At 33.7% G+C, this 20,850-nt stretch overlaps 1 protein-coding gene and 1 long non-coding RNA gene across 3 annotated transcripts; both read left to right on the top strand.

The window, feature by feature from the left end:
* The first annotated feature begins 806 nt into the window (after positions 1 to 806).
* On the top strand, positions 807 to 2,425 carry LOC132314262 (glucan endo-1,3-beta-D-glucosidase-like). The gene is made up of 4 exons (XM_059813147.1): positions 807 to 939; positions 1,711 to 1,751; positions 1,846 to 2,080; positions 2,231 to 2,425. Exons 1-4 carry the CDS (start codon positions 873 to 875, stop codon positions 2,263 to 2,265), a joined length of 378 nt encoding a protein of 125 aa, XP_059669130.1. The 5' UTR covers positions 807 to 872; the 3' UTR covers positions 2,266 to 2,425.
* A 7,269-nt stretch (positions 2,426 to 9,694) lies between these two features.
* On the top strand, positions 9,695 to 19,142 carry LOC132314252 (uncharacterized). Of its 2 annotated transcripts, none has more exons than XR_009483491.1 (5): positions 9,695 to 10,180; positions 11,519 to 11,572; positions 13,654 to 13,721; positions 15,780 to 15,833; positions 18,976 to 19,142. It is a non-coding gene; the product is annotated as an uncharacterized LOC132314252 (long non-coding RNA). The 2 variants fall into 2 exon arrangements; XR_009483490.1 differs by having other exon boundaries at positions 9,701 to 10,180; positions 13,668 to 13,721.
* Positions 19,143 to 20,850: the final 1,708 nt, after the last annotated feature.

The following is a 20,850-nucleotide window of genomic DNA, read 5'->3' as shown; positions in this document are numbered from 1 at the left end:
CTGACCACACCTAATCACTTTAAATCATCCGTTATAACTTCTGCCCCCTAAAAGAAATGAAGGACAACCACACAAAACCAGAACAAAAATCACAACTACATGTCATGTTTTAAATCACGCGTTATCCTCTAAATCATACCTTATTCTCCGCCAAATGGCCTCCATTACCGTAGCCGTTGAGTATATATTACTCCCACACTCTATACATGATAATGACAATAATACTGGAACTTTTTTTTTTTGTAACATTCATTTATTTTACATTATATTAGTATCAATTAATCATTTTTCCTTTTGAATTTTTTTTAAATTAATTTATTTAAAAACAGGAATCATTCTAATCACCGGCCCTTTCAACTTATAGGTGCAAGGTAATCCTCATATATGATATATAATCACCCGTAAATCACCTATCATTAAATCTGAATATTTTTGTGCCTTGTAAGAAGAAGGCCAAATTTATAGTTCACCCCTTAAATTCTCTCACCTGATCACCCAAGCATGTAATCTGTGCTAATGGTCCAATTGTCCATACCGTATAAAGTGACCATTCATATGACTTGGAGCGTTAACTTAAAATCTATGATCCATCTCATCCTACTGTTGAAAGTTCATGACAATTGTGATTAACAATTACTATTCACTTGCAAATTAACGCTACAGTTGATTTTATATCATTATGGTACGGTAACCCTTTTAATGCTTGGGCAATGTATTGTCAACTTTTTAACTTCCGAAAACAAAATTATTGTCAACTTTTTACTATGGACAAATGGTTAATATTGTGAGTCTATAAATTGAATTTCCTGTAGTCTACCTTCTACACACAACAAATCATTGAGACTTTCACTGTTATCACATAATTTGCATCCATGGCCATGTCTGTTCTGTCTCTTCCACTTCTCTCTCTCTTTCTTCTGTTTTTGGTCATCAACTCAGGTAATATTTTCGATCTCAATTTTCTTTCCAATGTAATTTGTTGATTTTCTGATCACTTTTTAGCTGAATTGGGCACTCACCTTTTGTTCTCTGTATGGCCTCTCTTTTTATTGACTCAATCTCATATGGTTTTTACCTGAAATTTGATGTTCTTCATTTTTTTACTTTCTTATTTCGAAGTTGTTGATGTTCTTCATTGATATGAAAGGCTTTTATTGAATTGTGAGTCGGGTTTTTGCATCTACAACAGAATGTTGTTGCTTTGATATTAACTCATGAATAGGCTTTGCTCAAAAACCTAGAATTGCTACAATCTCAAGCCCAAAAATGGCAAGAGCTTATTTTTTCTGTCCCTCCCATTTCCACCCTTTCCTATGTTTTCTAATCAACCAAACTGAGACTCAGATCATTTTGTTAGCCCCATAAATAAATAGTTTCTAGTGTGAATGTTGTTTGGATTGAAATTCCCCTGTTTTTCTTTTCAAATTCAACAACTTTGTGATAATTTGATATCCCACTTTTCAAACATTTGATCTGAATTTCGAATGCAAACTAATGTCCACAAGAATTTCAAGCAGAGTTGTTGACAATTGCATATATAGCTTTTCAAATCATAAAGTTTATGAATCATGTCTCATTCTATATAAATTTGATTTCTGCTAAGCCTTGTACAATGCATCTGAAATGAAACCTTCACAATATCATTTAGGAAAAAAAAAAAAGAAACCTTCACAATATTCACGAATTGGGTGTGTTGTGTGTGTTTTTTAGGTGGAATCATGAGTTTTGCACATGGACAAGCACCTGGACAGGTAAAATTCAACACAAACATCCACATTTTTTCACACGAAAAATTTATATAAATTTGATCAGGACTGATTGAAAATTTGTGACATGGTGTTGCAGGGATCTTGGTGCATGGCCAAGCCCTCATCATCAGACGTGGAGCTGCTGGAAAACATCAACTACGCCTGCGGTGTCGCGAACTGCAGTGCAATTCAAAATGATGGCCCCTGTTACAACCCTGCTTCACTACTGAACCATGCCTCAGTTGCCATGAACCTCTACTACCAAAAAGCTGGAAGAAACTTCTGGAATTGTGACTTCAAGAAATCCGGTGTCATCGTTGTGACCGACCCAAGTAAGCCATTTCTTACCAAATCAAGATCACCAAATTAATGCATAAGCTTATATATGTATATTTGATTGTGTATATATATATATATATATATATATATATATATATATATATTCCTGGGCTTAATAAAATTATGTTTCTTTTGTTTTGCAGGCTATGGTGATTGCAAATATCAGTATTCTAAGTAGGTGCATGAAGCTGTTATGAGTTGCAATATGTATGGGTGTTCTCACTTCTGAGTAGGTTTAAAGAGTAGTAGTGACTTGGAATAACCAGTAGAGGAAGTGCTCTTCTTCTGTTAATAGAACTTTGTCTTTTTTAATCGAAATTCCTAGTAAATTTTCATTACTCGAGTAACTCGACACCATTTCATTTTCTTTGTAATTAGTTCTAGCTTTCTTACATTCTGCTGGAAGTTCAGAAAGTATATACACACACACACACACACACATGTACTCACTATTGCTTTTTGATCGTCAATTTTCATCTGCTTTATGAATCACCAGATTCATAAATATTTAAGTAAGAGAGTAACATCTGATTCTGACCAGAGTTTTAAAAGGCTGCAACTTTTAATTGTGGACGCTGACTGCAAAAGCAAGGATTTGCTGTTGCCTTTTGTGATTGTCACCATCACCACAACATTATGTTTAAGCATAGTGTGTGTTTTTTGCCCAGAAAAACTACATTGATCTCAAGTCCAACTAATTTTTGGGGGTCACACCCATGACGGTTCGCGGGTGAAAGTTTTGAGTTTTACCTAACTCTTATGGTGAGGTGCTTTACAGGGAACTTGAAAAAATTTCTTTTCCTCACCACAACATTATGTTTAAGCATAGTGTGTGTTTTTTGCCCAGAAAAACTAAATTTATTTCAAGTCCAACTAATTTTTGGGGGTCACACCCATGATGGTTCCCGGGTGAAAATTTGAGTTTTACCTAACTCTTATGGAGAGGTGCTTTACAGGGTACTTGAAAAAAATTTCTTTTCCCTTTTTGATATTTAAAGATTAGTTGGGACATAAAATTAATTTAACATCAGCTATATAAGCATATATACTGGGATTATTACATTGCTACTAATTTAAAGTGTAATTATTGGTCATGTACCAGGTTGGATAAATATTGAATTTCTTTAATTTGGATTCTGATCAAGTCAGTGTTGGAAACGGGGGCATTAAAAACATAAACTTTGGATGAGATTTGAAATAGATTCCGCTAATAATTTTTTACGGATCTCTAGACAAACGCGTTTCTCTCCGCAAGGAGATGAATGTGGTATATTTATTTTCTGAAATCCGTTTCTGGATGAATGAGAAATTAGTTCCAAAGTGTGGTGTTTTGATAAGCCTAAATGGGTATGCAAAATGTGGGAAGTGTTTGTCCCGCATGGAAAAAATGTTAAAACAAATTGAAATTTAAATAAGCTGAGTTTAGGATTTGGGCTTGGGCTTGGGCTTGGGCCTAATTGTAAAGTCCAGATTATTCTTTTTGGAATTTTGGATTGGACCTAATTTTGGGCTGGGCTTATTTAAATGGGTTTCACAAATGAGTGGGTTTTTTGGGTGGTTGATTTTTTGAATTAAAAAAACTACCTTTTAGTTTTTCTAAAAGGTTACACCTTTTAAATTAAAAAACCATATTTTAGTTTTTCTAAAGGGTTACACCTTTTAAATTAAAAAATCACTTTTTAGTTTTTTCAAAGGGTTACACCTTTTTCCGAACCATCATGACCCATGGTTGCACCCACTCGAAAAGGCACATTGCAACCTATTGGAATGGATGTGTCTATTGGTGAACAGACATCATGTGAACCATTGCAACCTATTGGAATAGATGTGTCTAGTCGTGAACAGACACCATGTGAACCATTGCAACCTAATGCAATGGTTGTGTCCAATAATGAAGAGATACACCCAATCCGAAAAGGCATATCTGTTTCTATAAATACCCCCCTTTGGATCATTTGCAATGAGTTCATTTTTCATTTTCTTCTATCTCCCTCTCTAGACTTGAACCCAACCCAAGTGGGTTCAAACCATAGGTTAAGTGGTCCGAATCACTTAGACCCTAATCCAATTTCATCGAGCCATATTAAGATTGGTCCGAACCATTTGATTCGAATTGCACCCAATTCAGCATTTATATAGCATAGATGCATTTTTGAGTTAGAGAGAGTATTACACGGAGAAGGTTCGCCGTATCCACGAGTTTGTAGTGCTGCTACTGGTGGATGTAGACCGTTGTATCCTGGGAGATAGACGCCACTGAGTCCGTTAGCACCATAGCGGGGCGAATCTGTCTTAAGGACATAGTATTCAATACTAGCCTCGGTCCAGGTTCTTTATTGATTATTATGATTTTATTAATTTATTTTGCATATTTAATTAAATATAGAGTTGCATATTTAATTAATGATTTCTTAGCATATTGTTAATTATCTAATGACATATTAGTATAAGATTTGTTATATCTTAAATGTCACATGAAGCATATATTTTTCCAACAATCTTAAGACAGATTCCTTCCTTGCGTAGATTTTATTATATGTTTCTATTTAAGATATAAACAAGTAGATATTATACTAATAGTTGAGATATGATAAAATAATGTTATATACATTATTATATGATAATATGTTAAATATTAATGCATTCAATATTATGTGAAATTGAAGCATGTTATATAAGTAGATTATTGAATTATTCAATATTGGTTGAATTATTTAATTTTGTAATATGATATTATGAAGTATATGACATTACCTTAAACATGTACCAACTAGAGGTGGAAAAAAGTACTTCGTTGCTTTTATCATTGGTTGCACAAGATACCGTTATGTGTATTTGCCACGAAACAAAGATGAAACTTTAGAAATGTGACATCATATGAATTACGGAAAGGTTGAAAACCTTTCTATAAATTCTTAAAAGTGTGGGGGTGTCTATTTAAGGTTGCAGATCCTACTCGTATGAAAGGTTAAAGTGGTCCTAAAATGTGACAACTTTATAGGTGAGTCTGTCGTGGACGGGTGCAAGAGGCACTAACGGGCTACCACATTAGGCGAGCTACAAGTGCATAGTCCCCACACATAAAATCTTTGATAGGTTATGCTCATAACAGTATTGCATATCATTTCCTTGTGCATAAATCATACAATGAAAATAAAGATGAGCTTAGAGGTAGTAAAAAGGCTAGAACGTCTAAATCTTTTATTCCTGATTTTCTAACATGTTTATTGGAGAACAAGCCACAAAGCTTTAAGGAAGCAAATTCTTCTCTTGATTATTATTATTTCTTATATTAATTATGTGATATAATTAATCATGTGATATAATATGAAACTATATTGTTATGCAAGTTTAATATTATTTTTATAAATGTTTACTTTCATTTGATACTATAATATTGAACTATGTAGTTGAATTACTTAATGTGTATTGTAATTCAAATTTACAACATAATTTATTTAATGTGTGATATTATTAATTTTGTATGAATTCATGACTGGTTTGTGTATTTAATACAACAGACAAAAATTGATTAGTCTAAGTATGTCAATTCTTCCAATAGTCAAGGGAGAAAGATCTATACTAGTGTCTAAGACACGTATAACTGTGAATGGGATAAATAAGAAAAGATTTTCCGATAACTCTAAAGAGTTTAATGGAAAATGTTATAGATACACTAAGCTAGTACACTGAGACAAGCTAAATCAAACTAGTTAGCTCTAATGTACAATTTAGCTAAAAGCTAAAATATTACTGAGTTGCAAACAAGGTAGCTTAGCTATAAGCTAAAATGATTAATGAGGTGCACAGAACCTAAGAGGAAGATGAAAAATCTGTTAGTTGGTTCTAGCTCTCAACTTGGTAGTAAAAAAAAAAACACGAGGGTGATGAGTAGTTATTTTAGCCATAAGCTATTTGAGCTATTCATCATATCTGCTCATATAGGAGGGAATAATACTACTTGTAAAGTAGTAGTTTTTGAAGAATATTCTTCAAAACAAATTACTCTACTACCAAGGTAGACTACTTAGATAAGTGTGTACTAAAACTATGAATTACTAGAATTGATAGCTAAACAAACTTAACTTCAAGCTAGAGGTAATAGCTAAAAAGTGGGTGCTCATTATAACTAGTAGTGAGATATGAGAAGAGTGTACTTAATCTAAGCTAGTAATGATAGCTGAGAAGTGAGTGCTCACTCTGTAGTGATTGTATCCAAAGCTTAAATAATAAGATAATTATTTGCTTAAATGATTGAGTTATGTGATGTGTGATACATGAAAGGTTATAACATGTTAATATGACTGACTTAACATGAACCTAAACATGAATAACTTAATTTATAAATATAAAAGAAGTAAAATCAAATATTAATTAGAGCCCATTGTAATTAATATCTTTAGCATTAATTCACGGTAATGTCGGTGAATTATTATAAGAATATGCTAAAGATAAAGTGAGTGCATATGCACTAGAGACTATTATATATGCTTGTTGAGAAGCGAATATGGAACCTTGAAAAGGTAGATGAGGTGAAGTATTTAATATATGGTACTTTCATAGTTGAAAAATCATAATAAATACATTAGAGATAAAATTTCAGGATTATCCCAAAGTTGTGGGGAGATATTATCCATAGATGAAATTTGTTACGAGTCACTCATCTTAACAGAAATACTTATAAATGTGGGGGGTTCCAAGTCCTAAAAGCTTTAGGATAGAACCAAAAATCATTTATATTATTATAACAATAGTGCATATTATTTCCTACGAGGAAAATATTATGGAATAACTGGAAGAGTTCTTTTTTCAGTTGAAGTGCTGAGTTATTTGTTCCAGTTGAAAAGTCAAGTGTGCAAACTTATAAGTCCTTGAATGGATTAAAGCTACTACCGAGACAATGACATAAATGTGATGCGTAAGTCATTGTATGCCTTAAAATATAAATGATATACTGATTAGTATATTTGATATGAAAGATTTAACATCTGATAATATAGTATATTCTCAATAGAGTGAGATTGAGATAATACTAGTTATGATAACAAAAGCCTAGCTAACTTTTGTAGATGTAAATCTTAAATATATATACTAGCCAAAGTATATCATTGGTTAAGATTGCAAGGCAACTTAATAACTGTGTTTAATTGCACATTTTCAATCCAGGATCGGATCACTAAAAAACAATAAATTGGGTAGTTGAGATACACCCTAAATCCAATATTGCATAGATCGAGGTATCTAACTAAATTGAAGGTGTAACAGTGATACAATCTGGATATGGGATATTAAAGACTTCAAATCCAATAGTGGATATGTCTTTTATATTAAAGGTGTAGTTCTATGTTCTTAATATAACTCAAAGTAAGAAACTTTGAATAAATCAAATAGAGAAGTCAATAGACTTCACCTAGAGGACAATTCAAAGTAAGTCTACACCTGTGCCACTAAAGAAAATGATATTGCTAACAATAAGCAATTTTAGGGCACAAAGTATACAGTTGCTCTCACCTGGAGAAATCTCTGCAGAGTGTAATATTTCTAAACACAACCTTGTGGCCACATATAAAATTGAAGGTTGTACTAGAGAGCAATTGTACAGTTCATCGAGGGGAATGGGGTTTAAAGCCGAAAGCTAACGAGTCACCTTAATGGAAACCCAACCTAATTGACTGGAGATCCCAAGATCTAGGTTCAAAGGGACAACAGAAATTCTGAGTGACTCACCAGAAGCACTGGGAAGATATAAATCTTCTACCCATTTCTATGATGAGACAGTGCTACCTACAGCGATGATTAGGATAAGCTATGCTTTTAATGACTCTTATACCTTGAAATTTCAAGTAGGGTATGGTAGGATAATCTTAATAAGAAGTCACCTATATGAGTGTGAAGTGGGGCCGCTTCTATGAGAACTATAAAGGCTAAGTTTTCTGGAGCACTCATTGAATACCAGGACTTGTTCAGGGCCAAAGCGAACACAACAATGAGAACTAACTTTGTGAGGAAAGCTACTGTGTGTTTATTATTGTCTTGGTTTACACAAACGGCTGAACAGTTCAAGACATCGCGTTCACTGGTTAGCTAGTAAATCCGATAGCAATACACTAGGGAAGGTTCAAAGCCAAAAGCTACCTATCCTGATGCAGTATCTTTCCGATTATACTCTCTCTAGTGTCTGCATGATCATCTTTTGCATTTTACGCAAATTTCCATTCATGTGGGGGATTGTTGGAAACGGGGGCATTAAAAACATAAACTTTGGATGAGATTTGAAATAGATTCCGCTAATAATTTTTTACGGATCTCTAGACAAACGCGTTTCTCTCCGCAAGGAGATGAATGTGGTATATTTATTTTCTGAAATCCGTTTCTGGATGAATGAGAAATTAGCTCCAAAGTGTGGTGTTTTGATAAGCCTAAATGGGTATGCAAAATGTGGGAAGTGTTTGTCCCGCATGGAAAAAATGTTAAAACAAATTGAAATTTAAATAAGCTGAGTTTAGGATTTGGGCTTGGGCTTGGGCTTGGGCCTAATTGTAAAGTCCAAATTATTCTTTTTGGAATTTTGGATTGGACCTAATTTTGGGCTGGGCTTATTTAAATGGGTTTCACAAATGAGTGGGTTTTTTGGGTGGTTGATTTTTTGAATTAAAAAAACTACCTTTTAGTTTTTCTAAAAGGTTACACCTTTTAAATTAAAAAACCATATTTTAGTTTTTCTAAAGGGTTACACCTTTTAAATTAAAAAATCACTTTTTAGTTTTTTCAAAGGGTTACACCTTTTTCCGAACCATCATGACCCATGGTTGCACCCACTCGAAAAGGCACATTGCAACCTATTGGAATGGATGTGTCTATTGGTGAACAGACATCATGTGAACCATTGCAACCTATTGGAATAGATGTGTCTAGTCGTGAACAGACACCATGTGAACCATTGCAACCTAATGCAATGGTTGTGTCCAATAATGAAGAGATACACCCAATCCGAAAAGGCATATCTGTTTCTATAAATACCCCCCTTTGGATCATTTGCAATGAGTTCATTTTTCATTTTCTTCTATCTCCCTCTCTAGACTTGAACCCAACCCAAGTGGGTTCAAACCATAGGTTAAGTGGTCCGAATCACTTAGACCCTAATCCAATTTCATCGAGCCATATTAAGATTGGTCCGAACCATTTGATTCGAATTGCACCCAATTCAGCATTTATATAGCATAGATGCATTTTTGAGTTAGAGAGAGTATTACACGGAGAAGGTTCGCCGTATCCACGAGTTTGTAGTGCTGCTACTGGTGGATGTAAACCGTTGTATCCTGGGAGATAGACGCCACTGAGTCCGTTAGCACCATAGCGGGGCGAATCTGTCTTAAGGACATAGTATTCAATACTAGCCTCGGTCCAGGTTCTTTATTGATTATTATGATTTTATTAATTTATTTTGCATATTTAATTAAATATAGAGTTGCATATTTAATTAATGATTTCTTAGCATATTGTTAATTATCTAATGACATATTAGTATAAGATTTGTTATATCTTAAATGTCACATGAAGCATATATTTTTCCAACAGTCAGTTCCAAATGTAACACATAATAGGCCACCTTTTATCACCAAAACCAAAACATAAGAAAATAAAAATCTCCTATGTTTTTCAAATGAGAGGTTGAACTTTTAAAGCAAGTACTTTTCACGCTTATTTAAAACACTTGCAGTATATTATTAATCTTACAAAAAATGCCCTTTGACATAGTTTTAGTATTATATTTGATAATAGTTTTACTCTCTTTTTTCCCAAAAGTAATAATATAAATGGTCTCTAAGAAGCAAACAAATTACTCAAATTTTCAATGTAAACCTACTAATTAATCAGATGATTAGAGAGAGAGTGGGTGAGAGGGTAGTTGTCAACATCGTTGATATTTGGAGAACGAGGTAGCTGAGATTTGGCTACGTACGTCATTAATGGCAACACTACCTCTATCCTTTAAAGCTGAAGGAATTAAAGGCAATAAAGGCGCCTAATATTACTCCTAATCACTCCTCCCTCACAAACTCTCCACTGCCAACAAGAAAGAATCGTCCAAGGTACACTCTAACTACTGTTTGTCTCGCTTTCTTCTCTATTTCTTCTTGATTTATGCTATTTAACTAAACCCTAACAATTTTTAAATTTTTTATGACTGTTTGGTCGAGGGTTTTATAAATCTACTGTCAAATCAAGAAATGTTTGTGGTATTGTTTAATTTGATGGTATCTAGAGAGAGAAAGAGAGTGTGTGTTTTGTTTCCTTATGGTAGTGTTCATACTTCATATTGGTTTGATTTGGGTTCTGTTTGCATTTAGTTTAATGTTTGTTCGAGGGCTTTTGTAAATCTACTACAAAGTCTACAAGTTAATAATGTTTGCGGTTTTGTTTGATTTTATGGTATATAGAGAGAGGGTGTGTGTGTGTTTTGTTTCTTAATCTGGTGTTTTGGGTAGTGTTCATACTAATTCGATTTTGGTTCTGTTGCATTGAATTTTGTTGTTCTTTTCTTCGTTGTGTTCAGTAATTTGAGAAGGAATTTTTCTAGGAGAAGTTTGTGAGGAAGTGTTTAATTTGTACTGCTTTATTCTTATTTTAGATTTTCTTACCCTTTGTGGGCAGTTGGGATTTCCAATAATTCATTATTTCGTCTGTTCATTCTGGAGAACCTTATATTTTGTTTCATTAATCTGTTTCTCTATTTATCTTCCAGTTTGTTTCAGACATAAAATATGTTTCTAGAAAATATTTTCCTTTTTTTGGAAAAATATTTTCTTTTATTTTTACTTTTCCGTGTTCGGCAAAAGTCGAGGTTGAGGTCGACTCCATCGGGTAGGGCATGTAAAATAAGTTGTCGGAAATTGATGAATAAGTTGTTCTTGTTAGGTCTTAATTTTTTTTTTAATTTTTCGTAAATATTTTACGACAACCAAACACGAGAAAACACATAAAATATTTTTCGCTCAAACGAATGGAGCATGCTAAAACATGATGCTGCTTCTTCCCTCACTCTATATTATGGTTGTAAATGCCCAAGTATGCCCTAGTGATTATTGTCATTCTTATATATATATATATGTTTGTATATACTTTATATTTAAGGTTTATGGTATATCTGGCATTGGATGACTTGGCTGATTAGTACTCCCCAAGTGTCATGATTCATCAACTAAAAAATGCAAAATTCTGTGTCATATGAAAGCAGTCCTTGAGTTCATTTTTTCTCCCCCAATTCGTGTGGGGTAGTAAATTGTTCATTTTTCCCTATTTGTTCTGCGGGGCACAGTGTTTGCATGAATGGTCTTGGACATGTTCCTGTTTTTTGTTTTCTGTTTTTTAAATAGTTCTGAAAATATCTAAGAATCTTAGGGGTTTTAATTTCAGTACTATTGTTTCAGATTTGCGTTTTACTGAAGATTTGACCGTAGGCGTAAAGTTTTCATCATCCGAAGGTATTATTTCTGGCATTATGTTGTCATTCCTGAAAGTTGTTGGGTTTGGCTGATCTATATATTGTTTCCATTGATTTTTCATTTTATATGTATGGATTTGTTTGGTGTCTTGTTATCTATGAAGATCTCTGAATTTGCTTTTGTCCTGAGATTTCTTGTTGGCTGTCTTGTTTCCATCATCTTGGCACTCTGGTTTGTTCAATTGTAGTTGTATTAGTTATGATGGTGACAAAATTAGCTTTCCCAAATGTGGGGAAAGACAGAGCAGTGCCATTGGACTGGCCTATAGAAATTTAAGCTAATAATGCACTTATAGGACTAGGTTACATTTGAGTATCCCAGGGAAATACGATCTGTTCGAATCCCTAGTTAGTAAAAATTGTTTTGTTGAACTCTATAATTTGTGTAGGGATAATAATGACTGGCGTGCATATGATGTCTTCATGTCTGTCTCCGTATAATTTTTTCTGATTCATAATAAGGTAGCAAGGTTCCTTAATGTGCAGGGTATGTTGCATAAATATAAACTTCATGAACAGCATAAATACTCTTTCTATATATATATATATATGTATGCATATTTCTTTATATAATAAGTAAAATTTAATCCACAGGGATGTTGTCAGCATATAATCTGTTTGTTCGTGGTCTTTAAATTTTTTCACCAAAACCGACCTGGCAGAGGTGGCAGAATTTAGGGGTTAAAGCATAATATTCTGGTCTGCCCACACTTGTAGTTGGGGACTATTGTACTACTGCTCTAAATTGCGGAATGGCAATGGTGCCTTCCACATGACGACACCCGATCCTTATGCGTCTAGACACCCGACTTTCATTCTCTTCTCATCCTACCTAATTTTACAATGACCTATATGTATAGTTTCGGTAAGTACAATAACTTATAACCTATACATTCAGAAAAGAAAAAGGATAAATTTTCCTTTTCAGTGTGAAATAACTGAGTAAAGAACATTTAGACCACTAACCACCTATATTGTGTTTTTCCTTCCTCTACTTAACCTGATTAGCTGTGTAGTGAGAGACTTGAGTATTACTTGGAGGCAAAAGAGATTATAGTTTTAACTTCCGGAAAAAAAAAAAAAAATGAAAAAGAAAAAAAGAGAGATTATAGATTTAGTTTTGTGGGCACACAAAAGATTTACTGTGGCATAAAGTATCACAAAGTATATAAGCAACCGAAAGAATTATTCATTGGGTTCAGTAATTTGAGAAGGAATTTTTCTAGGAGAAGTTTGTGAGGAAGTGTTTAATTTGTACTACTTTATTCTTATTTTAGATTTTCTTACCCTTTGTGGGCAGTTGGGACTTCCAATATTTCATTATTTCATCTGTTCATTCTGGAGAACCTTATATTTTGTTTCATTAATCAGTTTCTCTATTTATCTTCCAGTTTGTTTCAGACATAAAATATGTTTTTAGAAAATATTTTCCTTTTTTAGGTAATATATTTTCTTTTATTTTTACTTTTCCGTGTTCGGCAAAAGTCGAGGTTGAGGTCGACTCCATCGGGTAGGGCGTGTAAAATAGGTTGTCGGAAATTGATGAATAAGTTGTTCTTGTTAGGTCTTAATTTTTTTTTAATTTTTCGTAAATATTTTACGACAACCAAACACGAGAAAACACATAAAATATTTTTCGCTCAAACGAATGGAGCATGCTAAAACATGATGCTGCTTCTTCCCTCACTCTATATTGTGGTTGTAAATGCCCAAGTATGCCCTAGTGATTATTGTCATTCTTATATATATATATATGTTTGTATATACTTTATATTTAAGGTTTATGGTATATCTGGCATTGGATGACTTGGCTGATTAGTACTCCCCAAGTGTCATGATTCATCAACTAAAAAATGCAAAATTCTGTGTCATATGAAAGCAGTCCTTGAGTTCATTTTTTCTCCCCCAATTCGTGTGGGGTAGTAAATTGTTCATTTTTCCCTATTTGTTCTGCGGGGCACAGTGTTTGCATGAATGGTCTTGGACATGTTCCTGTTTTTTGTTTTCTGTTTTTTAAATAGTTCTGAAAATATCTAAGAATCTTAGGGGTTTTAATTTCAGTACTATTGTTTCAGATTTGCGTTTTACTGAAGATTTGACCGTAGGCGTAAAGTTTTCATCATCCGAAGGTATTATTTCTGGTTTGGCTGATCTATATATTGTTTCCATTGATTTTTCATTTTATATGTATGGATTTGTTTGGTGTCTTGTTATCTATGAAGATCTCTGAATTTGCTTTTGTCCTGAGATTTCTTGTTGGCTGTCTTGTTTCCATCATCTTGGCACTCTGGTTTGTTCAATTGTAGTTGTATTAGTTATGATGGTGACAAAATTAGCTTTCCCAAATGTGGGGAAAGACAGAGCAGTGCCATTGGACTGGCCTATAGAAATTTAAGCTAATAATGCACTTATAGGACTAGGTTACATTTGAGTATCCCAGGGAAATACGATCTGTTCGAATCCCTAGTTAGTAAAAATTGTTTTGTTGAACTCTATAATTTGTGTAGGGATAATAATGACTGGCGTGCATATGATGTCTTCATGTCTGTCTCCGTATAATTTTTTCTGATTCATAATAAGGTAGCAAGGTTCCTTAATGTGCAGGGTATGTTGCATAAATATAAACTTCATGAACAGCATAAATACTCTTTCTATATATATATATATGTATGCATATTTCTTTATATAATAAGTAAAATTTAATCCACAGGGATGTTGTCAGCATATAATCTGTTTGTTCGTGGTCTTTAAATTTTTTCACCAAAACCGACCTGGCAGAGGTGGCAGAATTTAGGGGTTAAAGCATAATATTCTGGTCTGCCCACACTTGTAGTTGGGGACTATTGTACTACTGCTCTAAATTGCGGAATGGCAATGGTGCCTTCCACATGACGACACCCGATCCTTATGCGTCTAGACACCCGACTTTCATTCTCTTCTCATCCTACCTAATTTTACAATGACCTATATGTATAGTTTCGGTAAGTACAATAACTTATAACCTATACATTCAGAAAAGAAAAAGGATAAATTTTCCTTTTCAGTGTGAAATAACTGAGTAAAGAACATTTAGACCACTAACCACCTATATTGTGTTTTCCTTCCTCTACTTAACCTGATTAGCTGTGTAGTGAGAGACTTAAGTATTACTTGGAGGCAAAAGAGATTATAGTTTTAACTTCCGGAAAAAAAAAAAATGAAAAAGAAAAAAAGAGAGATTATAGATTTAGTTTTGTGGGCACACAAAAGATTTACTGTGGCATAAAGTATCACAAAGTATATAAGCACCCTGAAAGAATTATTCATTGTGTTCAGTAATTTGAGAAGGTATTTTTCTAGGAGAAGTTTGTGAGGAAGTGTTTAATTTGTACTACTTTATTCTTATTTTAGATTTTCTTACCCTTTGTGGGCAGTTGGGACTTCCAATATTTCATTATTTCATCTGTTCATTCTGGAGAACCTTATATTTTGTTTCATTAACCAGTTTCTCTATTTATCTTCCAGTTTGTTTCAGACATAAAATATGGTTTTAGAAAATATTTTCCTTTTTTAGGTAATATATTTTCTTTTATTTTTACTTTTCCGTGTTCGGCAAAAGTCGAGGTTGAGGTCGAGTCCATCGGGTGGGGCGTGTAAAATAGGTTGTCGAAAATTGATGAATAAGTTGTTCTTGTTAGGTCTTAATTTTATTTTATTTTTCATAAATATTTCACGACAACCAAACACGAGAAAACACATAAAATATTTTTCGCTCAAACGAATGGATCATGCTAAAACATGATGCTGCTTCTTCCCTCACTCTATATTGTGGTTGTAAATGCCCAAGTATGCCCTAGTGATTATTGTCATTCTTATATATATATATATGTTTGTATATACTTTATATTTAAGGTTTATGGTATATCTGGCATTGGATGACTTGGCTGATTAGTACTCCCCAAGTGTCATGATTCATCAACTAAAAAATGCAAAATTCTGTGTCATATGAAAGCAGTCCTTGAGTTCATTTTTTCTCCCCCAATTCGTGTGGGGTAGTAAATTGTTCATTTTTCCCTATTTGTTCTGCGGGGCACAGTGTTTGCATGAATGGTCTTGGACATGTTCCTGTTTTTTGTTTTCTGTTTTTTAAATAGTTCTGAAAATATCTAAAAATCTTAGGGGTTTTAATTGCAGTATTATTGTTTCAGATTTGCGTTTTACTGAAGATTTGACCGTAGGTGTAAAGTTTTCATCATCCGAAGGTATTATTTCTGGCATTATGTTATTATTCCTGAAAGTTGTTGGGTTTGGCTGATCTATATATTGTTTCCATTGATTTTTCATTTTATATGTATGAATTTGTTTGGTGTCTTGTCATCTATGAAGATCTCTGAATTTGCTTTCATCCTGAGATTTATTGTTGGCTGTTTTGTTTCCATCATGTTGGCACTCTGGTTTGTTCAATTGTAGTTGTATTAGTTATGATGGTGACAAAATTAGCTTTCCCAAATGTGGTGAAAGACACAGCAGTGCCATTGGACTGGTCTATAGAAATTTAAGCTAATAATGGACTTATAGGCCTAGGTTACATTTGAGTATCCCAGGGAAATAAGATCTGTTCGAATCCCTTGTTAGTAAAAATTGTTTTGTTGAACTCTATCATTTGTGTAGGGATAATAATGACTGGCGTGCATATGATGTCTTCATGTCTGTCTTGGCATAATTTTTTCTGATTCATAAGGTAGCAAGGTTCCTTAATGTGCAGGATATGTTGCATAACTATAAACTTCATGAACAGCATAAATACTCTCTCTCTCTCTATATATATATATGTATGCATATTTCTTTATATAATAAGTAAAATTTAATCCACAGGGATGTTGTCAGCATATAATCTGTTTGTTCGTGGTCTTTAAATTTTTTCACCAAAACCGACCTGGCAGAGGTGGCAGAATTTAGGGGTTAAAGCATAATATTCTGGTCTGCCCACACTTGTAGTTGGGGACTATTGTACTACTGCTCTAAATTGCGGAATGGCAATGGTGCCTTCCACATGACGACACCCGATCCTAATGCGTCTAGACACCCGACTTTCATTCTCTTCTCATCCTACCTAATTTTACAATGACCTATATGTATAGTTTCGGTAAGTACAATAACTTATAACCTATACATTCAGAAAAGAAAAAGGATAAATTTTCCTTTTCAGTGTGAAATAACTGAGTAAAGAACATTTAGACCACTAACCACCTATATTGTGTTTTCCTTCCTCTACTTAACCTGATTAGCTGTGTAGTGAGAGACTTAAGTATTACTTGGAGGCAAAAGAGATTATAGTTTTAACTTCCGGAAAAAAAAAAAATGAAAAAAAAAAAAAGAGAGATTATAGATTTAGTTTTGTGGGCACACAAAAGATTTACTGTGGCATAAAGTATCACAAAGTATATAAGCACCCTGAAAGCATTATTTAGGTCCTATTTTTTATAGTTATAAAACAAATGATTTTCATAGCGCTGGACAATCTATTTACAGTGGGATTGTGCTGTCAAGTTGGTGCTAAGTGAAGTTTACAAGTAACTTGTAAATTCTCCAAATGACATTTCAGGTAACAACAAAATTTATTTAAAAAAGCACTTGGAAACCTAGTTCAAATGTAATTTAGTAAGATTTTGAATTTAATACCAAAGGGCATCTAGCCTGATGGTATAACCTCCCCATCCTTGAAGAGGAGGGGAGGGGTTCAAGCCCGGGTGTGGGCAAAGAGTGTGTCTGAGTTGTGTTTCTTGCCAATGTTAAAAAAAAAAAATGGAATTTAATGTTCTGCAATATGGAAGTGGTGGTTTCTAATTGATGTTTATATTATGCACTAAATATTGTTAAAAGCTGCTTCAGCTTCTTCTGATTGCTCACATTATTGTTTGCATTTCTTTAATTATCAAGTTGAGCTCAATTTGATCTTTCTAATATTTGGTGCATTATTATATTCTCTCCCTAAATTCTCTTTCTTAGCTATTGGTGGTTTTACAAATGCATGGTTGGGCATTATGAAGAATTCGTGAATATATTACTGATGTATCTACATGTAGTTATGGTTTGACTCATTGAATTCTTCTTCAATGTTGTTGGAGATTCTTTATACGTATTTGAATGCTTTACAAATAGATCCATGTTTGAGTTTCACAAAGGCTTTCTAGTGAATCCAAAATCTGTCTTGAGGGCTATTCAACTATAGGCTGGATTTGAGTAAGAAAAAATATTTCCTTATGAGGGAATAACTGAAATTTTTATTTGTTTAGCAACCTTTTACTAATAAGATATAATAGACTTTTCTCACTTGTTTATTAAAGCCAACTTCTTGTTTCGAATGAGAAAAAGTATTTCCTTAATGGGGAAGAATTGAAAAAAATATATATATATATGCAGTTTAAAAATCATCCAAAACCTGAATTTAGTTTTTTTTCCCCCCACCTGAATTTAGATTCAAAAGCTAGAAACAATGAAAATTCTGTTTGCAGCAAATGAGTTAAAACTGTGTTTTACATTTGTTGCTTTCTGAGAACCATCGTTTTAGAATAAGCTTATTGAAAACAAAATATGCTCAGTAAAGTGCAGGACTGAACGATTTGTTCTTTTCTATCAGAACTGAAGTAACGTTAATTTCCGGTACTTGTAGGTGGACTGTGTTTGCATTTTCTTATTCTAATGAAGAGCATTTATTTCCACTTCTCTCCATGTGAGCAGTTAGCCTCCGTATTGGACTAATGTTCGACTCACCCCCCTCTTCTACTGGGGGTCGGTGGATATATGGCATTGTTGCTTAATTTTCATTTTCCAGTCAGTAAATCCTGCTTGGGTGTCCTATGACACCTGATAGTTGTTAATGGCACTTGTTTATAACAATTGTCACTTGCAGCTGTTTCTTTGTAAGTTGTACGCTTTTTCTACTTTGCTCTTCCTTGGTGTTGTGAACTAGGAGGCAAGCTTCTAGAACATGCTTGTGACAAATAGCTGGACACATTTTGTTGGGGGTCTGTTTGTTTTTTAATTTTCATGGGATATATTGTACACTGCTAGTACGAATTGTGCACTATAGCACGATATTCAGTATGATATATCTTTTAATAATGCTTGTGTGGATTTATACGTTTATAAATGGATATATTTTACATGTGTTTATATGTAAAATTATAATGGAAATGCTTTGAAAATGGAGCTTAAGAGTTCTTGGGAGTTTATATCGAAAAAGATGCTTTGTTTGAGAACAGTAATTTTGTTTGGGAGTTCTTTGAAAAACTGCTTTGGAAGAGAGAACTTTGAAAAACATGGCGTGTTTGGTTAATTGAGACCTTTATTTTACTTTTGCTATGTTTCATTGTAATGTCTGTAACTACATTTGAGTTTCAGTTAAGCCCCATATCGAAACAGGGAGGATGGCAGGAACAGGAAGTAGTGGCCTGGGGCGACAGGCACAGGGAGAAGTGGATGCTGATCATGCTGAGATAGGGCGATTCGAAGAAAAATATAACAAACTTAAGATGGAGAATGGATTGCTATTTTTTTTTTTTTTTTTTTTCAAAATAAAAAATCTGTTGTCATAACAGTAGGACATAAAATTAAGTCATTATTTTTTCTTGTTTCTTCAACAGTTAGCAGAAGAAAATCAGATATTAACTGCACAAAAAGTTATGTACAAAGAAATGGCGCAGAAGCTGAAAGAGTTGGTGAATGGCCCGGAGATTACTTTTCTAATCTGTTAACTAATTTGTGGTATATAACCCCAAGGGGCTGGCTCAAATGGATGGGAACGTGCATCTTCTATTATTTGCATTTTTTTTTTATTTGTAGAAAACTAATGCGGAGTTCAAGAAGGCGGCTGAGGAGCTCAAGAGATCTGGCCGAGTTAATTTAAAAAATAATAATAATAATTTAAATTGTTTACATGCTTTCACATGTTTTGTTCTTGGCAGATGTTGCAAGAGAGAGTAAACTTGACTAGTTCATATGCAAGGTCACAATTATGCAGTACTTAAGTTATCTCTTAAAAGACATAAATATGCATTCATTTGTAAATTTTTTATTAAAAAAATAAAGAAGAGAACTTTGAAAAAATAAAAAAATAAAAAATAATAATAATAATTTAAATGAGTTAATCAGTGAAAAATAATACTCTCTTTATTACCAAAAAATATATATATATATTTATTTTAAAAAATTATAAGTCCAGTTTTCTAAAAAAGATATTTATTGTCTTAGTTATCACCACTTCCCAACCTGTCTAAACACAATCTTATGGTCCCACGGACCCTACCTTGCATGTTATCTCTCCCCTATTTTCACGACTTATTCTTCTCAAGCTAACAAACACAAACATAACTTATTCTTCTCAAGCTTACAAACACAAACAAGCTTACAAACACATACATAGGTCACTCAAATGCATTCGTTGTTTGATTTTGGTCATCGCAATTCGCAACCACCATTGCGTGCCAGTTGAACTTCGATTTCAACTTTGCTTTCACAACATCACATTGATACCAGTTGAACTTCAATTTCAACAAGGGTTTTTATTTCATTTTCGCAGCAACCGTCAGTCACACTTTGATCGCAGCAATGAGCTTGCCACAAACTTTGATTTCGGCTGAGGTTCATCTCCGTTTGGAAGTTGAAATTGCGGAGGAAACTAATTTCTAAGTCATTTGGAAATTGTGCCTTCAGGCTTCAGCAGAGAGCTCATAGACAGGGAACGTACGCAATCTTACAATTGTTTGTTTTAGGTAGAAGAAACAAAATATGCTCAGTAAAGTGCAAGACTGTAACTGGACATTAATAAATGCATGTAAAAGCACAAACATGTGGCCGTAACCGTACATTAATCATGACCTTTAGTGGCTACTTAAAGAGCGTTTCATGCATAAATGGCGGGATCAAGAATGTGCATCACTTGTGTGACTGTGTCAAGAGGATTTCCTCAAGAAATAAACAAATTAATAAAATAAGGAATAATCTTTTATTGCACCAGTTCTCTCTCTCTCTTCCTGCATAAATGGCAGGATCAAGAATGTGTATCACTTGTGTGACCGTGTCGAGAGGATTTCCGCAAAAAATAAACAAATTAATAAAATAAGGAATAATCTCGTATTGCACCAGTTCTCTCTCTCTATGCATATGCATGCATGGTCATAGTGGATGTAAACATGTGACCATGAAGCATACAGCTTATTCAAACTCGTCTAACAACTCCGTTTACATCACCCAACTACGTTTACATCACTCCCAGCT

This window comes from Cornus florida, unplaced genomic scaffold (genome assembly GCF_030987335.1).
Source record: "Cornus florida cultivar Cherokee Brave unplaced genomic scaffold, ASM3098733v1 CherokeeBrave_3.0.0_Hap2_Chr01, whole genome shotgun sequence".
Lineage (NCBI taxonomy): Eukaryota > Viridiplantae > Streptophyta > Magnoliopsida > Cornales > Cornaceae > Cornus > Cornus florida.
The sequence above is the reverse complement of the archived record's forward strand: the minus strand, read 5'-3'. Positions and strand labels throughout refer to the sequence as shown.

What these genes read in the sequence shown, in the direction of transcription:
- LOC132314262 (XM_059813147.1), top strand. Translation starts at nt 873, where the DNA reads ATGGCCATGTCTGTTCTGTCTCTTCCACTTCTCTCTCTCTTTCTTCTG. An exon ending in GTTTTTGGTCATCAACTCAG is followed by an intron (nt 940 to 1,710) that starts GTAATATTTTCG and finishes TGTGTTTTTTAG; the next exon opens with GTGGAATCATGAGTTTTGCA. An exon ending in ATGGACAAGCACCTGGACAG is followed by an intron (nt 1,752 to 1,845) that starts GTAAAATTCAAC and finishes ATGGTGTTGCAG; the next exon opens with GGATCTTGGTGCATGGCCAA.